Raw genomic sequence first — 20,710 nt, forward strand, 5'->3', positions numbered from 1 at the left:
AAGATATATTTATTTGAGAGAGTGCACATGCAGATGGGGGAGGGGCAGAGAGAGAGAATCTCAAGCAGGCTCCCCACTAAGCATAGAGCCTGTCTCAGGGCTCGATCTCACAACCCATGAGATCACAGCCTGAGCCGAAACCAAGAGTCAGACACTTAACCACCTGAGCCACCCAGGCATCCCTTAATTATATTTAATTTTAATGAATTTAAATTTAGATAGTCTTGCCTAGTGGCTACTGTACTAGACAGAGAAGACTTAGGCTCTTCATTCAAAAACGGGCTGTTACTTGGTTCACCCTTTTTTGGAAACAGTGAATAAATACAGTTAGAAATGGGTCACAGGTTTGGTCCCCTGTAATGTTTACTATATTTTATTTTTACCTTTTTCTTATGTGATAGGAAAAATACTATCATTTAGAAAACAACCCAACTTATTTAGTAAGCTGTTTGTTGATACATGCATACATACATACTTACAGCACTCCTAAATTACTTTACATCAGAGGTTTGTACATGTTGACTAACAAAAATAATCATTTTTTTACTTTATTTTATTATGTTAATCACCATACAATACATCATTAGTTTTTGATGTGGTGATCCACGATCCATTGTTTGCGTGTAACACCATTAAAGCTGATCGTGTACCCATACAGCATCTCATTTAATCTTAATAAAAATCCTGTAAGATTAGTTTTCCAAAAAAAGCTGAGAGAATGTAAGGTCCTAAATGACCCAGAATTTGAACAGAAGTCTTTCTGACTCCAAAATCACTGTCTTTCTGCTGTATTATACAGCTCCTTTTCATTTGGGTTCTTTTTCTTCTTGTGTTAAAGACCTTCCTGGGTTTGTTTGTTTTCCCCTCTTTTCTATCAAAATGCAAAAACAAGTTTTACTCAAAAAGTAAAACAAAGCCCATTTTGATGTTTGTTTTTCAGTATATGTTGGTTAAATATCAGAAGGCATAACACAACTTAAAATTTATTTTTTTTTACAGTTTTTTAAATTGAAGTTTAGTTGACATATGTTATATTAGTTTCAGGTGTACAAGATAGGAATTCGACAGTTCTGTACATCATGCAGTGCTTGCTACAATAAGTGCAGTTACCATCTGTCACCATACAAAGGAATTATAATGTTATTGACTATATTTCCTACGCTGTACTTTTCATCCCTAAGACTTATTTATTTTATAAGTGAAAGTTTGTACTTCTTAATCCCCTTCACCTATTTTTGCCTGTCCCCCCGCCACCACCCTCCACTCTGGCAACTACCAGTTTGTTCTCTGTATTTATGATTCTTTTTCTGGTTTTGTTTGTTCATTTGTTTTGTCTTTTATTTCTTTTTTTAAGTAGGCTCCATGTCCAATGTGGGGCTTGAACTCATGACCCTGAGGTTGAGAGACATGTTCTACCAGCTAAGCCAGCCAGGCACCCATTTTGTCTTTTCGATTCCACATATAAGTGAAATTCTATGGTATTTGCCTTTCTCTGTCTGATTTAATTTAGCATAATACTCTGTAGGTCCATCTGTGTTGTTGTGAATGGCAAGATTTCATTCTTTTTTATGGCTGAGTAATAGTCCATTGTGGTGTGTGTGTGTGTGTGTGCGCGCGCACCCCATCTTCCACAGTAACAGCAATCCATTAAAAGATTCCATTGCTTGTCATAGAATGCTAATTTTATGCTTGTCTCTGCTAGTTAATTATTCGATAAATTCTTATGTCTTCTATTGGTGAACCTGTTCTGGCTTAGTGCAGGAAAAGGAGAGTAAGTCCCTAAAGATAATAAAATCATTTACAAGATGTTTAGCATATAGAATCTGACAGATGTACAAATTGTAGTCATTTTGACATCAAGCATTGTATGTGCACTCAAGAAAAATATAATTTTGCTCTCCAGTAGAACTCTTGTTACATTTAGTCATTAATATAGAAAATAAATTTTAAAGTGTTTGTATTCATTCCTGGGGAATTTCAGTGATAATAAGGTGAAATTTTGACAGGATTGACTATAAAATTCTACATTTAAATTCAAAAATAAATTTTGTCAGCATATGATACCAAAACATTAATTTTAGAAGTGACTCACATGCAAACATGAATTTTAGTTATAAAATAATAATGTGATCTTGAACTTAATTTACAAATATTATATAGTATCCAGATTAAGAAAATTAAGAGGTCCACTTCATACTAATTAATCTTCATCAGGTATAATGCATCTCCTTTTTCCCAGCTGCATAATAGGATATAATGATATGTTCCTACCTTGTTGTGAAGAATAAGTAACATAAACATGTAAAGCACTAGAACAATGCCTGGCACATAATAAGCCCCTCGATACATGCTAACTATGATGATGATAGTTATGTCCATTTGAGCCATGACTTTTGAGATAATTAATGTGTAGCATTCTCTCTACTATCTTATATAGTTGTTTTAAAGAATAAATGAGAGGGGCGCCTGGGTGGCTCAGTTGCATAAGCGTCCAGCTCTTGATTTCAAGTCAGGTCATGATCTCAGGGTCTCGAGATTAAATCAAGCCCCGAGTCAGGCTCTATATTCAGCAGAGTCTACTGGAGATTCTCTCTCTCTCTCTCTCTCTCTGCCCCTCCCCCTGTTCTTGCATGCTCTCTCTCTAAATAAATCTTTTTAATTAAAAAAAACGAAAGAAGAAGAAATGGGATAATGCCTGTGAAAGTCCCAAATTGAGTGGCTGGGACAGAGTTAAATGCCAACTTAATACCTTCTAAATGTTTATGACCCTCCAAAAATTCATTTCCAGCCCAGATTTCTCTCCACTCCAGGCTTGTATGTCCAAGTACCTACTTGAATCTCCACTTTAGATATTTGAAGCATAATCAAAGCTACAGTCCTGATCTCTTCCCCATCTCCATTGGTGTCAGACTCCTAGTTGCTCACGCTGAAAAACTTGGTGTGGTCTTTGACTCCTCTCTTTCTCTCACACCCCACATCAATCTCTCAGAAAATCCTGCCACTCTCCAAAATATGTTCAGAATTAAGAACTTCTGTTCTTGGAAAGACACTGTAAGAAAATGAAAAGCTATGAACTGTGGGAGTATCTGATAAAGGACTTACATATTTAGATTACATAAAGAATCTCTTCTCTTGAACTGTAGTTGACATACAATATTATATCAGTTTCAGGTATACAACATAATAATTCAACATTTATATACATTATGAAGTGACCACCATGATAAAACCTAGCTATCATCTGTCACCATACAGAATTGTTACAATATTATTAACTGTATTCCCTTTGCTGTACGTTACATCTCTGTGTCTTATTTATTTTATAACTAGGAGTTTGTACCTATCAATCCCCTTTCCCTATTCGGGAAGAATTCTTAAAGCTCAATAATAAAACACACAACCCAGTTCAAAATGGGAAAATATTCGGAACAGACACTTCTTCTACAAAGAAGATATGTGGATGGCAAATAAGTACATGCAAAGTTGCTCAACATCATTAGTCATCAGAGAAATACAATGTAATGCCACAATGAGATCTCTATATACACATGTATCAGAATGACTAAAATCAAAAAAACTAACCATACCAAGTATTGGCGAGGATGTAGAACAACTGGGAGTGATACATTGCTTTAGAAATATAAAATACGTTGGAAAACAGGTTGGCAGTTTCTTAAAAAGTTAAACATACTCCTATAATACAACCCAGCCAATCTACTCCTAGGTATTTACCTAAGAGAAATGAAATACGTATCCATACAAAGACTTGTACGTTCATGTTCATAGCAGCTTTCTATGTGATAGCCAAAATTTGGAAACAACCCATGGTCAATAAACAGATGAATGATAAACAAATTGTGGCGTATCCTTACAGTGGAATGCCACTCAGCAATAAAAGGGACTGAACTATTGATACTCGCAACTTGATGGATGAAGTTCAAAACCTTTATGCTGAGTGAAACAAGTTGGAAAATGAGTATGTACTGTCTGGTTCCATTTATATAAAATTCTAGAAAATGCAAAACCAATCTACAGTGACAGAAACAGTGGCTGCCTGGGGACTGATAGGGAGAGGACAAAGGGACGTAGGGAAACTTCTGAGAGTGATGGGTATATTCATCATCTTGATTGCGGTGATGCTTTTATGCTTATATACATCAAAACTGATCAAATTATACATTTTAAACATGCAGTTTGTTATATGCTAATTATATCTCAGTAAAACTTCTGCAGGAAACAAAACATATTCAGAATCTATCTCCTTTTCACCTTTTTTATTTTTCCATCTGATTTTTTTTTTTAAGATTTTATTTATTTATTTTTCAGGGAGAGAGAGAGAACGACCAGGGAGAGCAGCAGGCAGAGGGAGAAGCAGGCTCCCCGCTGAGCAAGGAGCCCGATGTGGGACTGGATCCCAGGACCCTGGGATCATGACCTGAGCTGAAGGCAGATGCCTAACACACTGAGCTACCCAGGCGTCCTCCATCTGATTTCATCTATCATCATCTCTCCCCTCCCAGATTACTGCAGTTGCCTTCTAACTGGTCTCCCTGCCCCCCCTTTTTTTCTTAAACGCTTGCTCCCTTCTAATCTGTTCTCAACACAACAACCAAGTGTTCCTTTAAAGTTGTCAGATCATGTCACTTCAGCTCAGAACTCTCCAGTGGCTCCCTCTCCCACTCAGAATAAAAGGCCCTTTATGGCCTACCCCAGCCTTGTCACCTCTCTGATCTGATCTACTATTTACTGCACACACACGGGTCTCCTTGCTAGTTCTTGAAAATTCCAGGTGCACTCCCTCCTTTGGGCATTTGGATTGGTGGTTCTCCCTGCCTAGACCACTCCCTCACCACTTTTGGGTATCCTCACAGTAAGTGGGCCTACTTTGGCCATCCTATTTTAAACTGCAGTGTACCCAATCCCTCTTACTCTGCTTTGCTTTTTGCTTTATTCCATAGCACTTTTATCATACTCCATAATTCGCCTTTTTGTATTTTCTTCTCCTATTCGAACATGAGCTACACAAGGGCCTGAATCTTCATTGGTTTTGTTTACTCGTGTATCCCAAGTGCATAGGACAATGCCTGGCACATAGTAGTCTCTCAAGAAATATTTCTGAAATGAATACTTACCCAAACCTGATACATTGACAAATTAGAGTAGAACCAAAGGGGGTGTTAAGAAGAATGACAAGAGGGGCGCCTGGGTGGCTCAGTCATTAAGCGTCTGCCTTCGGCTCAGGTCATGATCCCAGGGATCGAGCCCCGCATTGGGCTTCCTGCTCAGCAGGAAGCTTGCTTCTCCCTCTCCCACTCCCCCTGCTTGTGTTCCTTCTGTCGCTATCTCTCTGTCAAATAAATAAATAAAATCTTTAAAAAAAAAAAAAAGAATGACAAGAGGTTTAAAATATACATGAGGAATAGTTGAGGCAACTGGAGACATCATAGAGAGTAGACTTAGTGAAAGCATCATCCCCCTCTTAGCTACTGAAGGGTTATTACATGGAAGAGGTAGTATGTTTGCTCCATCATGTCGCAGAGGACAGAGCTAGCCCAAACAAGCCAGGTATGGGCCCAGGCTAAGTAAAAACATTTTGACTTTCTTAAAATTGTAATAAGCTGCTATAAAATAATGATCACCTACTGGACAAGGTCAAAGAGAATAATTCTGCATCAGGGATTGAAGACAATCCCACATGGGGAAATGGTTGAATTAGATGGCCTTGAAAAGTTTGTTCTAGTTCAAAGATACTGTGATTTTTTTAAATCCAGTTATTCCAGATGACTCCAAATGCTCAATCATTTGTGGAGTTAATTTTTCACATGCTTGTTTTACCTGACAAGATCATATCAAAGGTAACTTCATACTTTCATAATTATGGTTAATTATCTTAGCCATGTAGCCATACCTGAAAATTATATAACCCATTATTTTAGCCTTTATTATTGCTGAAAAGATTATTTTACTATCACTTTTGACCTTAATAGCCTTCATTTGAGAATGTTTACCAGTATCATGGAATAAAATCTCCAGTGTTCTAGAATTCAATCTAATTTTCATATTTAAGAAATTTGGGCTTGTTTTTGATTAAGTTTCTTCACTTTTTTAAATGGCTACATATGTTCATTATCTTTCTTTTATAGGAGCGGGATCGTTATGCCTACAAGATTCATCTTCCAGAAACAGTAGAGCAACTGAGGAAATTCAATGCAAGGAGGAAACTAAAGGTAATTAAAGAAGTCAGAAAAAAGCTTTCTTACAGCTAAATTCTCACTTATGAAACTTATTTCAATAAGATTTTGGTTTTTAAATCATTTAAGGTAATATCTAAGTGTGAATCTAAACAAGAGGTTATAATAAATGGAAGATTAACCACATTTTAGATTTGTATTATCCTGAAAATTCATAGCAGAGATATAATTACTTTTTCTAATTTTTTTAAGTATTTATTTATTTATTAGAGAGAGAGAGAAAGATAGTGAGAAAGAGCACAAGCAGAGGAGGGAGAGGGAGAAGCAGGCTCCCTGACGGGCAGGGAGCCCAATGCGGGACTTGATCCCAGGACCCTGGGATCACAACCCAAGCTGAAGGCAGACACTTAACCAACTGAGCCACCCAGCCACCCAAATCAAATGGAGATTTGAGAAAATCTCCATTTTCTCAAATATTTTGACAAAATGTGAGTTCAGCTCAATGGAAACAATAACGGATTAGAATTGGACAACCATCACAAAGTAGTAAAAAATCCCCATTACCTTGGTCTACTAGAAAATATTTTCAAATTACCTTTCTCACCCTTTATTCTTCTTCCTAGGTACCTTTCTCCTTTTACCACTCTCTCTATCCTCTACCTCACCAAAAAAAATATGATAATTATCCATATGGGGAGCCCATTTGATTTTAAAAAGTTTTGAAAAACACCAAACAAAAATAATGGAGTCTTTTAGCACTATTCAAAAAAATTTATTCATTCATTCATTCATTCATTTATTTATTTATTTATTGAGAGAGAGAGAGAGAGAGAGAGAAGGCAGGGGCAGAGGGAGAGGGAATCTCAAGCAGACTCCACACTGAGCTTGGAGCCCAACACAGGGCTCGATCCCACAACCCTGAGATCATGACCTGAGCCAAAACCATGAGTCGGATGCTTAACCAACTGAGCTACCCAGGCACTCCAGCACTATTCAAAAATTTCATGCGACAGCATTCCCCTCTTCCCCTGCTCTTCCCAACAGAGGAAACTCTATTATATTGGGGTCTTAAAATTAACTTATATTTGAATTATTTTTTATTACTATAAAAAAGTAATTTTTAACTCTCTCCTCTAAGTGATTGGTTAGTAGTCCTCCTTAGCCCGTGACTCCTGCCAACTATAAAACTTTGTAATTTTCAGATATGTCATAAATCACAATAACATTCACTATTCAACCCTGAAATATATGAATAATTGTATACAACTCTAGATTTAGAAGAACATTTATATGAATTTGGGGGAAACTAGGCCACAATATTATGCTGTAGAGCTGAACTGTTGATCGTGATAGCTGGTAGCCACGTGTAGCTATTTAAATTTAAATCAATGAAAATTAAATAAAACTAAAAGATCAGTTCCCCAGTCACACTAGCACATTTCAAGTGCTTAGTAACCAAATGTGGCTACTGAATCAGACCACACAGATATAGGACATTTCCATCATTGTAAAAAGTCCTATTGGATTGTGCTACTCTACAGCAAGGGAAATTGCAACATGTCATTGTTGGTGATGATGATTCTCAGTTAAGCCTCTGCCCTAATTGTTTTTGCAGTCAGGCATTCAAACTGGCTCTTCTCTGTTTGCTTTAAAAGTCCTTGGCAAAAATAATTATTAATGACATGCCATTATCAAGATGGCGCCCAAAGAAGTTTCCCCATCTTTGATATACACCTGAACCAATATAGCCTACAAGAGAGAAAAAAGAATCTTACTATCCAAAGTGAAATTTGATCAGCTGTTTTTGAAGTTCATTTCCTCCCCCAAAGAAACCATTAATTATCCTTTTTTTTTTTTTCTCAACTCTTCCCTAGCCTTTTTAACTCTACTACTCCTTTGGCCTTTGTGACATTGCCCTGGGGCTGAACCTTTCATTGCCCAAGTACAGGCCTTTTACCATAGCGGCAGGTTTACTCTGTCACAAGAAACCCATGCTGTAGTTCTCCCAGTGCCACAGAATCAGACTCGGGCCTAAAATAGCCAGAGTGGTGACTAATAAGATTCATTTGGACAGGGCAAAGCTGTTCCAGCAGAGAGGGGTCATATGAACTTACCACATCCCTTTGCAGAGCTATTTAAAGTTTCAAGACCCACCAAACAACCTAGAATTAGGAACATCAGCAGGGTTGTCATTGAGATTTTTTCAGCTTCTGGTAAGGCTTTATTCCTTTGTGTGATTCAGCCATCCTGGGTAAAACATGTTATGCCTACCCTCCTCAAGGAACTCATTATTCTCATTCTGCCTCTTCTGTGAGCTTCTAGAACAGAGATTGCAATTTTGCTAGCTTTTAGAACCCACCACACACCTTTTTTTCAAGTGAACAGCTAGGTACCCATCCTTCTACCCAGACACTGTTTTTAAGCACCTCAAATGTTGCACAACAACCTAATTTTTATGACTCCCTTTGAAATGATTAAAAGGGAAGTTTACAGAAAGCAGTAGAAAATTGCTTTTGTGACTTAGAGGAAGGAAATTTTTATCGTCTGTGGCAAGAAGAAAGAGAAGGAGTACAGCATTATGGGAAAGAGTGGGCTCTAGAGCTACAGTGCCTTGGGGGAATCGTGGCTTTGAGACTTACTAGATGTGTGACCTTGAGCAAGTCATTTAAATTCGCTGTGCCTCAGAGCACCTGGGTGGCTCAGTCAGTTGAACATCTAACTCTTGATTTTGGCTCAGGTCATGCACTTGGGGTTGTGAGATCGAGCCCCACTTTGGGCTCCACTCTCAGCGCAAGTCTCCTTGTCCCTTTCCCTCTGCTCCTCCCCCTTGCTCCTGGGCATGCATGTGCGCTCGCTCACTCTCAAATGAATAAAATCTTTTAAATAAATAAATTCTCTGTGCCTCGGTTTCCTTATCTACAAGATGGGGATAATGATAATAGCTAATTCATAGGGCTGTAAGAATTCAATGAATTAATATATTATAGCAGTTAGAACAGTATGTGGCTGTCATAAGTGTTCCATACACTTACTCGTTATTAACCTTACCATTGTTGTTACTGTTTTATTACGATTTTTTTTAAAGATTTATTTGAAAGAGAGAGTGCATTCAGGGGGAGGGGCAGAGGGAGAGAGAGAATCTCAAGCAGACTCCACACCCCGTGCGGAACCCAACTCGAGGTTCAATCTCACGACCCTGAGATCATGACCTGAGCAGAAATCAAGAGTTGGTTACTTAACTGACTGAGCCACCCAGTCGCCCCTGTTTTATTATGATTCTAATGTTAATACCGTTGACTTGGTACTCTGTTTATGAATAATTGTAATTCCAAAATGACACTCCATACCATTTTAGCTTTTCTCTAGTCATTGATGTTAACATTTTGAAGTTTTTTAAAGCCCTTTAAAATATATAGACGGGGCGCCTGGCTGACTCAGTCAGTGGAGCATGCAACTCCTAATCTTGGTCAGGGTCATGAGTTTAAGCTCCACATTGGACACAGAGTTTACAATCCAATCAATCAATCAATAAGTACATATATATGTACATACATACGTACATACATACAATGTATAGAACACCAAAAATCTCACTGGATAATCTCTGTTTATGTATTTCTTCCAAAGTAATTATGCTTAGACTATTCCAATCACTTTATCATTTTCCCTCACAGTATGTAGAGAGGATCTTACACTTGTAGTATATTGGAATATTTACTTCTTTTCCATTACTTGCCTCAAGTGTCATTTCCATTATGAGATACACATTCTTTAAAGCAGTGGTTCTCCAAGTGTGGTCCCCGGACCAGCAGCATCAGTATCACCTTGGAACCTATTAAAAAATACAAATTCTCAAGCTCTAGTACAATTGGGAAATAAAACAAAATAAAAGATAACCAGATTGGAAAGAAAGTAAAACTGTCATTGTTTACAGATGACATGATCCTGTATGTGGAAAATCATAAGAAATCCACAAAAAACTAATAGAAATAACAAACAGGGGTGCCTGAGTGGCTAGTCGGTTAAGTGTCCAGCTCTTGGTTTTGGCTCAGGTCATGATATCGGGCCCCTGGGATCAAGTCCCATATCAGGCTGTGTGCTCAGTGTGGAGTCTGCTGGAGAATATCTCCTTCTCCCTCTGTTCCTCCCCCTGCTTGTGCTCTCTCTCTAAAATAAATAAAATCTTTAAAAAGAAAAAAGAAAGGAATAACAAAGAAGTCCAGCAAGGTCCCAGGATACAAGATCAGTATACAAAATTGAACTGTATTTCTATATATGAGCAATGAGTAATCTTAAAATTAAGAAACAATTCCATTCACAGCAGCATCAAAAAGAATTAAATGCTTAAGTATAAATTTGACAAAAGAGGTACAAGACCTGTAAACTTTTATTGCTGAGAGAAATTGAAAAACTAAATTAATGGAGAGACATTTAATGTTCATGAATTGGAAGATTCAGTATTGTTAAGATGACAGTGTTTCCCAAGTTGATCTATAGATTCAACACAATCTCTTAAGCAGGAATTGACAGATTGATCCTAAAAATTCATATGGAGATGGGAAGGACCAGAATAGCCAAAATAATCTTGAAAAAAGGACCAAGTTGGAGGACTCATACTTTGCACTAACAACTATAAAGCTACAGTTATCAGGATTCTGGTACTAGTATGGGACAGGGGTAGACATGTACATCAGTGGACAGAACTGAGAGTTCAGAAATAAACCCTTATATTTATGGTCTATTGATGTCAATGGAAGTGCCAAGGCAATTCATTGGGGGAATGAGTAGTCTTCTCAACAAATGGTGCTGGGACAACTGGATATACCATGTGCAAAAAGAGACATAAAAGTCCACATATTGGATGATTCCATTTATTTGCAATATCTAGAATAGGTATTGATATCTATAAATCCATAGAGATTGAAAGTATACTGGTGAATGCCAGGTGCTGGGCAGTGACTGCTTAATGGGTATGGGGATTTGAGGGTGGGGGAGGTGATGATGTTTTGGAACTAAACAGAAATGGTGGGGCTGCACAACATTGTGAATGTACTGAATGCCGTTGAACTGTACACTTTAAAATGGTTAATTTTATGTAAATTTCACATAGCCCACTTTTTTTTAGACCATATGACAAAATACTCTTTTTTTTTATGATTGTCATGAGAGACAGAGAGAGAGAGAGAGAGAGAGAGGCAGAGGGAGAAGCAGGTTCCCAAGGACCTGGGAGCCCGATGCGGGACTCGATCCCAGAACCCTGGGATCATGACCTGAGCCGAAGGCAGACACTTAACCATCTGAGCCACCCAGGCGCCTGACAAAATACTCTTCTTATATACTGATTGCCTCTTCAGTACACTTAAGGGATATGACACATTGCCATAGTAACAGTGGCTCACTGCACCACCCAGTTCACCCAAGGGACCACCCCTCCCTCAGCCCCAGTTATGCTAGAGGTTGGAAGGGCATGTGGTTTATTGAAAAAGCCTCATGGTTGATTGTGATATGTCCACCTTATTGAGAATCCTTACTCTTAAGCACAAACTGTAATGGTTCTAAAAAATTCCATTGTATTATATATATATATCATAACTTAATTAACCAGTCATTGGGCACAGAGGTCACTTCCAGTTTTCCACAGCCATAAAAATACTATTGGATTGTCTGTTATCATTAATAAACCTTTGTATATCTATGATTATATTCTTAGGGTAAGTTCTGTGCTAGTGGAATTGTTGGCATCAAAGTATATATGTGTATTGAAGACTTTTTTTTTAAAGACTTTATTTATTTACTCATGAGAGACAGAGAGAGAGAGGCAGAGGGAGAAGCAGGCTCCCAAGGAGCAGGGAGCCCAATGCAGGACTCGATCCCAGGACCCTGAGATCATGACCTGAGCCGAAGGCAGACGCTTAACCATTTGAGCCACCCAGGCGCCCGAAGACTTTTGATCTCTATAAGTAACTTGCCCTCCAAAAGGCTTATGCCTGTTGGAATAAATTTTTATGTATTTTTGGTGGTGAGTTTTACTTTTGAGGTTGAACCTTTTTCTCATTATGAAAGTTTTGTGGAACTTTTTTATGCCAGAATATAAAACAATACTCATTTTACTTTGATGAAATTTCAAGATTATGGCTCATTATTCATTACAGTAATATCGATACTCAACAATCAAAAAGTGTTATTTTCCATATTTATACATTCATTTTGGTATTTAACCTCTCAGCAGGCTACAGGAGATGATAAATCCCTAATGAGAAAATTATTTGAACAGTTAGCGTTAACATCATTTTCAGACCATCTTTCACATGTAGATTTTAAAAAAAGTTAATGGAACCCTGCATGTGATTTGAATTATCACACAGTTCTTTTTATTCTCCTCTCTTTCATTATTTTGGTTTACATCTTTGAGTGACAGTGGAAAATTTGTGTTTCTCATTTTGGTTATCAGACATTTCAGATGTTGGGTTTTCTCCCTCTTTTTGTTTTACACTAAACTCTAGAATTTTAATACTTTCCTTTAAAAAAAAAAAAATCCTCTACTGGGGCGCCTGGGTGGCTCAGTCTTTAAGCGTCTTCCTTCAGTTCAGGTCATGATCTCAGGGTCCTGGGATCAAGCCCAGCATTGCGCTATCTGCTCGGCAGGGAAGCCTGCTTCTCCCTCTCCCACTTCCTCTGCTTGTGTTTCCTCTCTCACTGTCTCTTTCTCTGTCAAATAAATAAATAAATCTTCAAAAAAAATTAAAAAACCCGCTACAAACAATACTTCCTTTAATAAACTCCATAGGCCTCAGTACAAGACTAGATATGAGAATCGTATTTTCTCAAATTGAATATTAGGATGCATGAGACTATGATGTAGGCTGTCTAGAAAATCTGTGCTCTGCGGGGGGTGTCTCTTAAGGAGACACACCTGTACTGTAACCCTGGGTGCCGTCTACTTGGGAGTTACTGATCAAGGAGTCAGGTTTGGGAAGGTGGGTGCTAGGGGAATGTGTGTCAGCATCTGAGCTTTTCTAGGGAAGAGGCTCAAGAAAGAATCTGTTGTGGAAATCATCTCCTTTGCTTCATGAATTATTTCTACCTCTAGAAAACAAATTTCCCTACAGTGAAGCATGTCGAAGAAATTTTGTAAAAAAAAAAAACCCAACAACAACCGACTGTGTCTCAGTCGGTTAAGCATCCAACTCTTGATTTCAGCTCAGGTTGTGATCTCAGGGTTGTGAGATCAGGCTCCACACTGGGCATGGAACCTGCTTAAGATTCTCTCTCTCCCTCTGCCCCTTCCCCCCCCAACCCCCCCCCCCGACTCACATGCTCGCTCTCTCTCAAAAAAAGAAAAAAAAATAGAAGCAATATAGCCTGTATGCTTCTCTGAATTATCAGTTGGTCCCTCAAATTCCTGAACTTTGCAGAACTAGAAAAAGTTTGTTTGGGAATGCCATTGTCCGGTACTTTACAGACATGTACTATACATGCAATAGCCACTAGCCGTATGTGGTGGTTTTATTTTCAATTAATTAATATCAAAGAAAATTTTACATTTGATTTCTCAGTTGCAGTAGCCACGTATCAAGTGTTCAGTACTACATGTGGCTGATGGCTACTGTATTGAACGGTACAGGTATAGAACATTTCCATCATCCCAGAAAGTTCCATCGTACAGCACCATCTGGAATCTTGGCACCTCCAAGAGTAATGCTTGCACCTAAACATCACCTTCTGAGAGGTCAACCAGGAATCTTTAATAGCTGCCTTTGGCAGTCTTCCCTTTTCTGTTAATTCAACAAGAGCTAACTTTGGGATTTCTCGAGGCCCTTTGCACCCTAATGAAAGCCAGCATTTACATACAGTCCTCTCCTGTAGTGAGGAGGGGTCCAGAGGCAGGAGGTTAGCACAGCAAGTTGTGGGTTCCAGCTACTCAGAGCAGCAAGTCTGCTATCCAAAGGGCACCAATGATTCTGAGAAGTGAAAACTGTTATCCTGGTATGAGCAGTTAAGTAATAATTGAAGTGATTTTGATCTCTTGATTTTACAAAGCAATTCTATTAATTTCTGATTCTGAAATATAGAATGTATTACTTCCTAAGTTAGGCAGTCTAGCTTTTGAAAGTTATCGTGTACATTAAAAGACCGCCTCTATAAAATACTTTTACACAGACCCAAAAGGATTCCTAAGATACCTCTTCTGTGCAGTTGCTCTTAAAGATAGTCATACCGACTACACTTAGAAGTCTCATCATTCAGCTTCTGCAGAGAAGATAGCACAGCCTCCTTTAATCAGATATCCCGACTTAATGTTATAAAATTCCCGGTTTTAGACCTGCATTTGAGTTCCGTTTGAGTACCCTGTGCACCTAGGCTGTGCTGACTAGACCGAATGACAGCGTTGGCCTGTGACTGTAGGGGAGGTACTGGGAGCTTAGACATCATCAGTCATCTCACCCAACAATACCATCATCATCGAGGACCCAGTTCTTACATGTAATCAACCCACATCCTTTAACTTTTCTACCTTGAAATGGTTTTCCAGCCTTCTGGTCATCTCTCTTCAGCCTCAGCCTCTCCAAGTTCTTCTTCACCCTTTTTAGGGCTTTGAGTTCAGTGTTCTGAACCCTAATAAGATGATCCTTTCTCAAATCCTTATGTGACGCGAGTATTTGTATAACCCTGTGATGGGTTTTGCCCCCTCGGTATATTACAGTATGACTCTGTTATTTTGCCACTTGGGTGCAAAGGCGATTATTCTACATGTCATCTCAAAACTTTTTTTGGTATTTGGGCTTTTTAAAGTGTACCTCCCTGCTTTTGTGCCTATCAGACTTCATGGTGCTTGTTTCTGAGCTTGGGGCACCAAAAAGGGAGTATTGGCTTTTGGCTGTTGTCTTCAAGTCAGCAGTTCATCTGTATTCACTCTCCTGTTCCTTTCTCTCTCTTTTTTTTAAAGATTTTATTTATTTGAGGGGCACCTGGGTGGCTGAGTTGGTTAAGCATCTGCCTTCAGCTCAGGTCATGATCCCAGGGTCCTGGGATCGAGCCCCACATCAGACTCCCTGCTCAGTGGGGAGTCTGCTTCTCCCTCAGCCTGCATCTCCCTCTGTCTGTATCTCCCTCACCTGCTGCTCCCCCTGCTTGTGCTCTCTCTCTGTCAAATAAATAAAAGAGAGCACAAGCCAAGACTGTTGAATCACAGATCTGTACTTCTGAAACAAATAATGCAAGATATGTTAAGAAAAAAGAAAAAGAAGAAGATAGCAGGAGGGGAAGAATGAAGGGGAGTAAGTCGGAGGGGGGAGACGAACCATGAAAGATGATGGACTCTGAAAAACAAACTGAGGGTTCTAGAGGGGAGGGGGGTGGGGGGATGGGTTAGCCTGGTGATGGGTATTAAGGAGGGCACGTTCTGCGTGGAGCACTGGGTGTTATGCACAAACAATGAATCATGGAACACTACATCAAGAACTAATGATGTAATGTATGGTGATTAACATAACAATAAAAATTTTTTAAAAAGAGCACATGCAGGGGGAACAGCAGAGGGAGAGGGAGAAGCAGTCTCCCCACTGAGCAGGGAGCCCGACACGGGGCTCAGTCCCAGGACCCTGGGATCATGATCCTAGCCAAAAGCAGACGCTTAAGCTGCTGAGACACCCAGGCACCCCTCTCCTGTTCCTTTCTTGGTAACTCTGTTACCTCCTTAAGTGCATTCAGTAGTTTAACTTAGCAGAAGTCTGAGCTAACCATTTTCTTGTTTTCTACTTCCTTAAATGAGACACAGAATCATCTAGCTGGGAGCATTCCCTTTTGATGTTTGACATTAACAATAGTTAGGATTGAGTTGAGAATTATTACTTATAGTTCTCTCTCTTTTTTAAAAAAGACTTACTTGAGAGAGAGCAGTGCGGAGCGGCAGAGGGAGAGGGAGAGTCTTAAGCAGACACTGTGCTAAGCACGGAGCCCAACATGGGGCTCGATCCCACAACCGTAAGATCACGACCTGAGCCAAAACCAAGAGTCAGCTACTTAACCAACTGCACCACCCAGGGACCCCAGTTCTCTTTTTGTTTGAATTTAGAATCTGCCTAATTTGCTTAGTACAAAATTGTATCTTTAATGTCTGTTATCTGTTAGCAGATTGTGAATAGTCTTCTTAACTCATGATCGTTGTATTTCAGGACATACTAAAGTATACCTTCTAAATTAAAGTAGGTAGAAAACTTCTTTGTCAAGGATTTAATAAACTGGGGAGTTTGAAGAACTACCTGTATAAAATCTAGATTGATGGTGTTGTACCCACAGTCTCTTTCATAGCAATAGTGTAGTACAAGAGTTGGCACACTATGGCCTGGGCACCAAATCTGGCCCATAGCCTATTTTTATATATAAAGTTTTATTGGAACATAGCAATGTACATATCGTCTATGGCTGCTTTCATGCCACAGTGGCAGAGGTGAATAGTTGCAACAGAGACCATATTCCCTGCAGGCCTCAAATATTTACCTGGCCCTTTACAGAAAAAGATTTTTGACCCCTGGTATAGTAAAAACCCTTGAACTGGGAGAGTAGTCAGAGGACCTCAATTCTGTCTATGCTTGATTTTATCTCTTAAATTGGCAGCAACCTTAACAGGTTGCTAAACCTCTCCAGACCTCAGTTTCCTCACATACAAAAGGAGACTCTTAGAATGAATCATCCCCTAAGGTTATAATTCTATAAATCGATAAACTGTTTTGGAACCATCTTGCTGTTTTACATAATAGCTTTGCATTGAATATTTGAACCACATGCAGTCACTGAGTTTAGAGAACTAAATAAAGAAAACTGCTAACCATAAGACAGATAAATTAGGAACTTGCTACTATTGTTTTAAAAGAATTTACCTCTCTTAAGACTCTTTTAAATAGTGCTTTCCTGGCATACGTATTTCTAGATCAGGCCCTGAAACATAAACTCAACATATTAAGAAACTCAGTTGAACTTCATTTGGAAAGAAAAATAAAGCAGCTCTAAAATTTAGTTTCAGTGGGTGGGAAACTTTTGATATATAAAATTCCATTCCCACCCAGCTTTTAGGGAACATGTATGTATGTGAAATGAAATAAGCTTCTACTATAGAAAGAAGAACTCAATATTTAGTGCTTTTTTTCATCATGGTAGCTGACTATAAGATTCCACGTAAAGACCTCTCATGCATTAACCCTAGACTTTCAGAAATCTAAAAAGTTGGGGTACCTGACTGGCTCAGTAGAAGAACATGTGACTCTCGATCTCAGGGTTGTGAGTTCAAGTCCCACGTTGGGTGTAGAGATGACTTAAAAATAAAATCTTTAAAAAAAAAAAAAGAAATCTAAAAAGTTGCCTGGAATGGTATCACCAAGATCACGTCTCTGTTTTTTTGCCTTTCCCTTTCTGCATTCAATTCAGTTCATTTCAATGTATATTTGTAGAAAGAAACCCTAACATGCCCCCCCAAAAAATGAACCTTGTGGAAACATGTTTCTATTAATGTTTTCATATATTTAATAAATGCCTACACACATAAAAAATTTCTCTTTCTCCTCCCCCCCCCCGTCTCCCTCTCTCTTTCTAAAAAAAAGGTGGGGGATACCACCCGGGTGGCTCAGTTAGGTAAGTCTCTGACTCTTGATTTCGGCTCAGGTCATGATCTCAGGGTTGTGAGATTGAGCTCCGTGTTAGGCTGGAGCCTATGGAGCCTGCTTAAGATTTTCTCTGCCCCCTCCCTCTCTTAAAAAAATTTTTTTTTCTTTCTTTTCAGAAAAATCTGCGAGTTCAATATTTAAAATTTAGACTTAGACTACATAAGTGATTTGATACTTAAACTACCTAAATGAGCAATTCTACTTAGACCAGCAAAAGGCTGTGCTCATGTTCTAGCTATATATTAGTAAGCCTAGTGATGGTTTACACTTACAAAATGGCTTACAGTTCGCAAAGCATTTTCATATATGTTATGACTTTTGAAGATCCTGTAAGCTAAGTTATGTCAGTTTTAATGTTTTCACATTATAGCTGAGAAAGACCTCAACTCAAGTAGTATCAGGCAGCTGGAAAATGGCAGAGCCAAGGAACATACCTAGATATTCTGACCCACGCCTAACAGACTCACAAAATAACTTTTATTGCTGTTCTTGTTACTGACACAGTTCCTCACATTTTTCCGTCTAGCAGTCTGAAGGGGTGTCATGCACTTAATATGACAGTAATTCTCAAGTAGGAATCGGGGGAAACTATGTGTGCTGTTTAGAGTCCACCTGTAGTTGGTTCTGCCGTGCGGCCTGATTGAGAATTACTGTACTAGAGTAGCAGATAGTCATTTTTAACAACAAGAGGGGGAAAAGGATTTTAAAAGAGAAAAATGACTCATTCCTACTTCCCAGAGAGAATGCTATTAGCATTTTGATATATGTTCAGTCTTTTATATCTGTATTAATCTTTTTTTCAAAAATGAGATACTATAGATTGTTTTAAAACCTTTTTTATGTAATTCACAAGCATCTTTCTGTTTTATTAAACATCCTTCAGCATCATTTCATATTGACTGCAGAATATTCCATTTTGTGGCATATGTTGAGTTTGAGATGAAAATGGTTTCACGTACTTTCCCAGTCCCCAACAGTGTTCTCCTCATATGTGCATATGTGATTAATTTGAAGGAATCCAAAATCATTTAAAAGCTCCCCCTCTTTTAGCTGTCATCTCCTATAGGTTTGACTTTCTGAATACTCCTTAAGTTTGTTACTGAACTTTTTTGTATTTATGTATTTGTTTTAATTTTTTTCATCTTTTTGTTTTAGGGTGCAGTACTAGCAGCTGTGTCAAGTCACAAATTCAACTCATTCTACGGGGATCCTCCTGAAGAGTTGCCAGATTTTTCCGAAGACCCTACCTCCTCAGGTAATTGGACCATTTATTCATTCACCAGCGTGAATCATTTGGTGTCTCATCCTTTCTCTTCCATTGTGAATAAACCTTTCTTATGAATCTGGTCAGATCCCCCAAGGAATTCTAAGGAAGTTTGTCAGCAACCAAATCCCATCCACGTGTGTCTAGTTCCTTTTAATTTTACTACTGAAGTTACTTTCCCCTGCTGTTCCAAAACCAACATTTTACTTTTTTCTTTTTACCTCAGAAATTCTTCTTCCGCTTTCCCCACTCCAGACCCGACATTGCACTTCATCCAATCCAACGTTGTGGTCAGTCTTTTTGGATCTTTCTGAGTACCTTATACCTAACAAAAAAAATTCCCCATGTCAACCATAGCAGATCAGACTTTGGGACAACCCTGCTTGTAATTTTATCTTTCAGTATAAACTGTCTTGTGACTTATCTCTTGAAACAATTTACAAGTTCTTCTCTTTTTATAAAGTCAGTAACACATGTATACAAGCATTCAGGGGAGAAGAACACAGAAGAAGAGTTACCTATTTGACTAAAATGTATATAGGTACTCCTGGGAGGGGGGAAAGCCACCAGTGTTCACAAAATTATTTTATAAAACACTCGGATTTCCATTTTATTAGTGAGGTATTCTCAAGGATCATTTGTTAAAAATCCACAGTATCCATTTATATGTTTATGTAAATGCATGCATATGTCTGTTATACTCTTTAAATTTCACTGATGTACGTACGTATTTACGTCTGAAACATATGTCCTCTGCCCTCAGCTTTTCTTCCTTCTGACATTAGAGTCGCTCAGTATTTGCCGTGTGGTTGACTTTGGGCTGTTGGTTTGATTTTTGTACTTTTGGGGCTGCCCATTCAGTATTCATGTATTACCATTGGGACTCAAGGCCAAAGGGCCCTTCCTAAAGCATGAGTTGTGTATCTTTCACTATTAGCAATCCAGGAAGAATGGATATGCTAATGCTTCTCTCCTGTTGGAACTGTGAGCATTTGTCAGTGCCTTCTCTCTGTTTATACATGTATGTGCACAAACCTTCACATACACAGTTTCTTACCAATTGGTATGTGCCTATTACACCTGGTGGGAAAGAACAGGATCAAGTTTCCCATTCCAGTAACTGTATAGTTCCTCATTTTGACCTTTACCAATTGGGATGTGAATCTTCCTCTTTTGAGTAAAGGTGATTTCCAAAAACAATCAGAAATGGGAATCTTAGAAAAGAGACTATGAAGAGAAGGTCTTGCTGGTTTCCTCTTACGCTGACTTTGTGATTATCCAGAGCCCTTACCACATGAAAGGCAAGGCTGTAGTTGTGTTTCTAGGTGTGTCCCCCATGCTCCCTGTTGTTTCATGTCTGTCTTTTTCTTTCCCAGTCCATTTTGTTCCCTCCACCTGTAGCCTTTGAGTTGGTGTTAGCTCAAACCTCTCTCTTCTCTCCACACTCGGTTTACAGTAGACCCATCTGGGGGGAGTGGATCCAGAAATGGTTTTATGTCGTACTGTGACTACCTGATACAGTCACAAATTTGGAATAGATTAAGAGATTGTAGGCCAACATCTAATACCATTTTCATCTTTAGAATCGGGACTGG

At 38.7% G+C, this 20,710-nt stretch overlaps 1 protein-coding gene across 12 annotated transcripts in view; it reads left to right on the plus strand.

The window, feature by feature from the left end:
• CASK (calcium/calmodulin dependent serine protein kinase) overlaps positions 1 to 20,710 on the plus strand; it is a 359,502-nt gene that overhangs the window by 239,741 nt on the left and 99,051 nt on the right. For all 12 annotated transcript variants that reach the window (XM_073901909.1, XM_073901907.1, XM_073901913.1 and 9 more), the window contains exons 9-10: positions 6,144 to 6,227; positions 19,007 to 19,106. In XM_073901909.1, coding sequence (XP_073758010.1) covers positions 6,144 to 6,227; positions 19,007 to 19,106 — 184 coding nt within the window. The remainder of the gene's footprint in view (positions 1 to 6,143; positions 6,228 to 19,006; positions 19,107 to 20,710) is intronic.

The sequence above is a fragment of the Callorhinus ursinus genome, unplaced genomic scaffold (genome assembly GCF_003265705.2).
Source record: "Callorhinus ursinus isolate GAN/ISIS: 27379988/994484 unplaced genomic scaffold, GSC_fseal_2.0 scaffold16, whole genome shotgun sequence".
Lineage (NCBI taxonomy): Eukaryota > Metazoa > Chordata > Mammalia > Carnivora > Otariidae > Callorhinus > Callorhinus ursinus.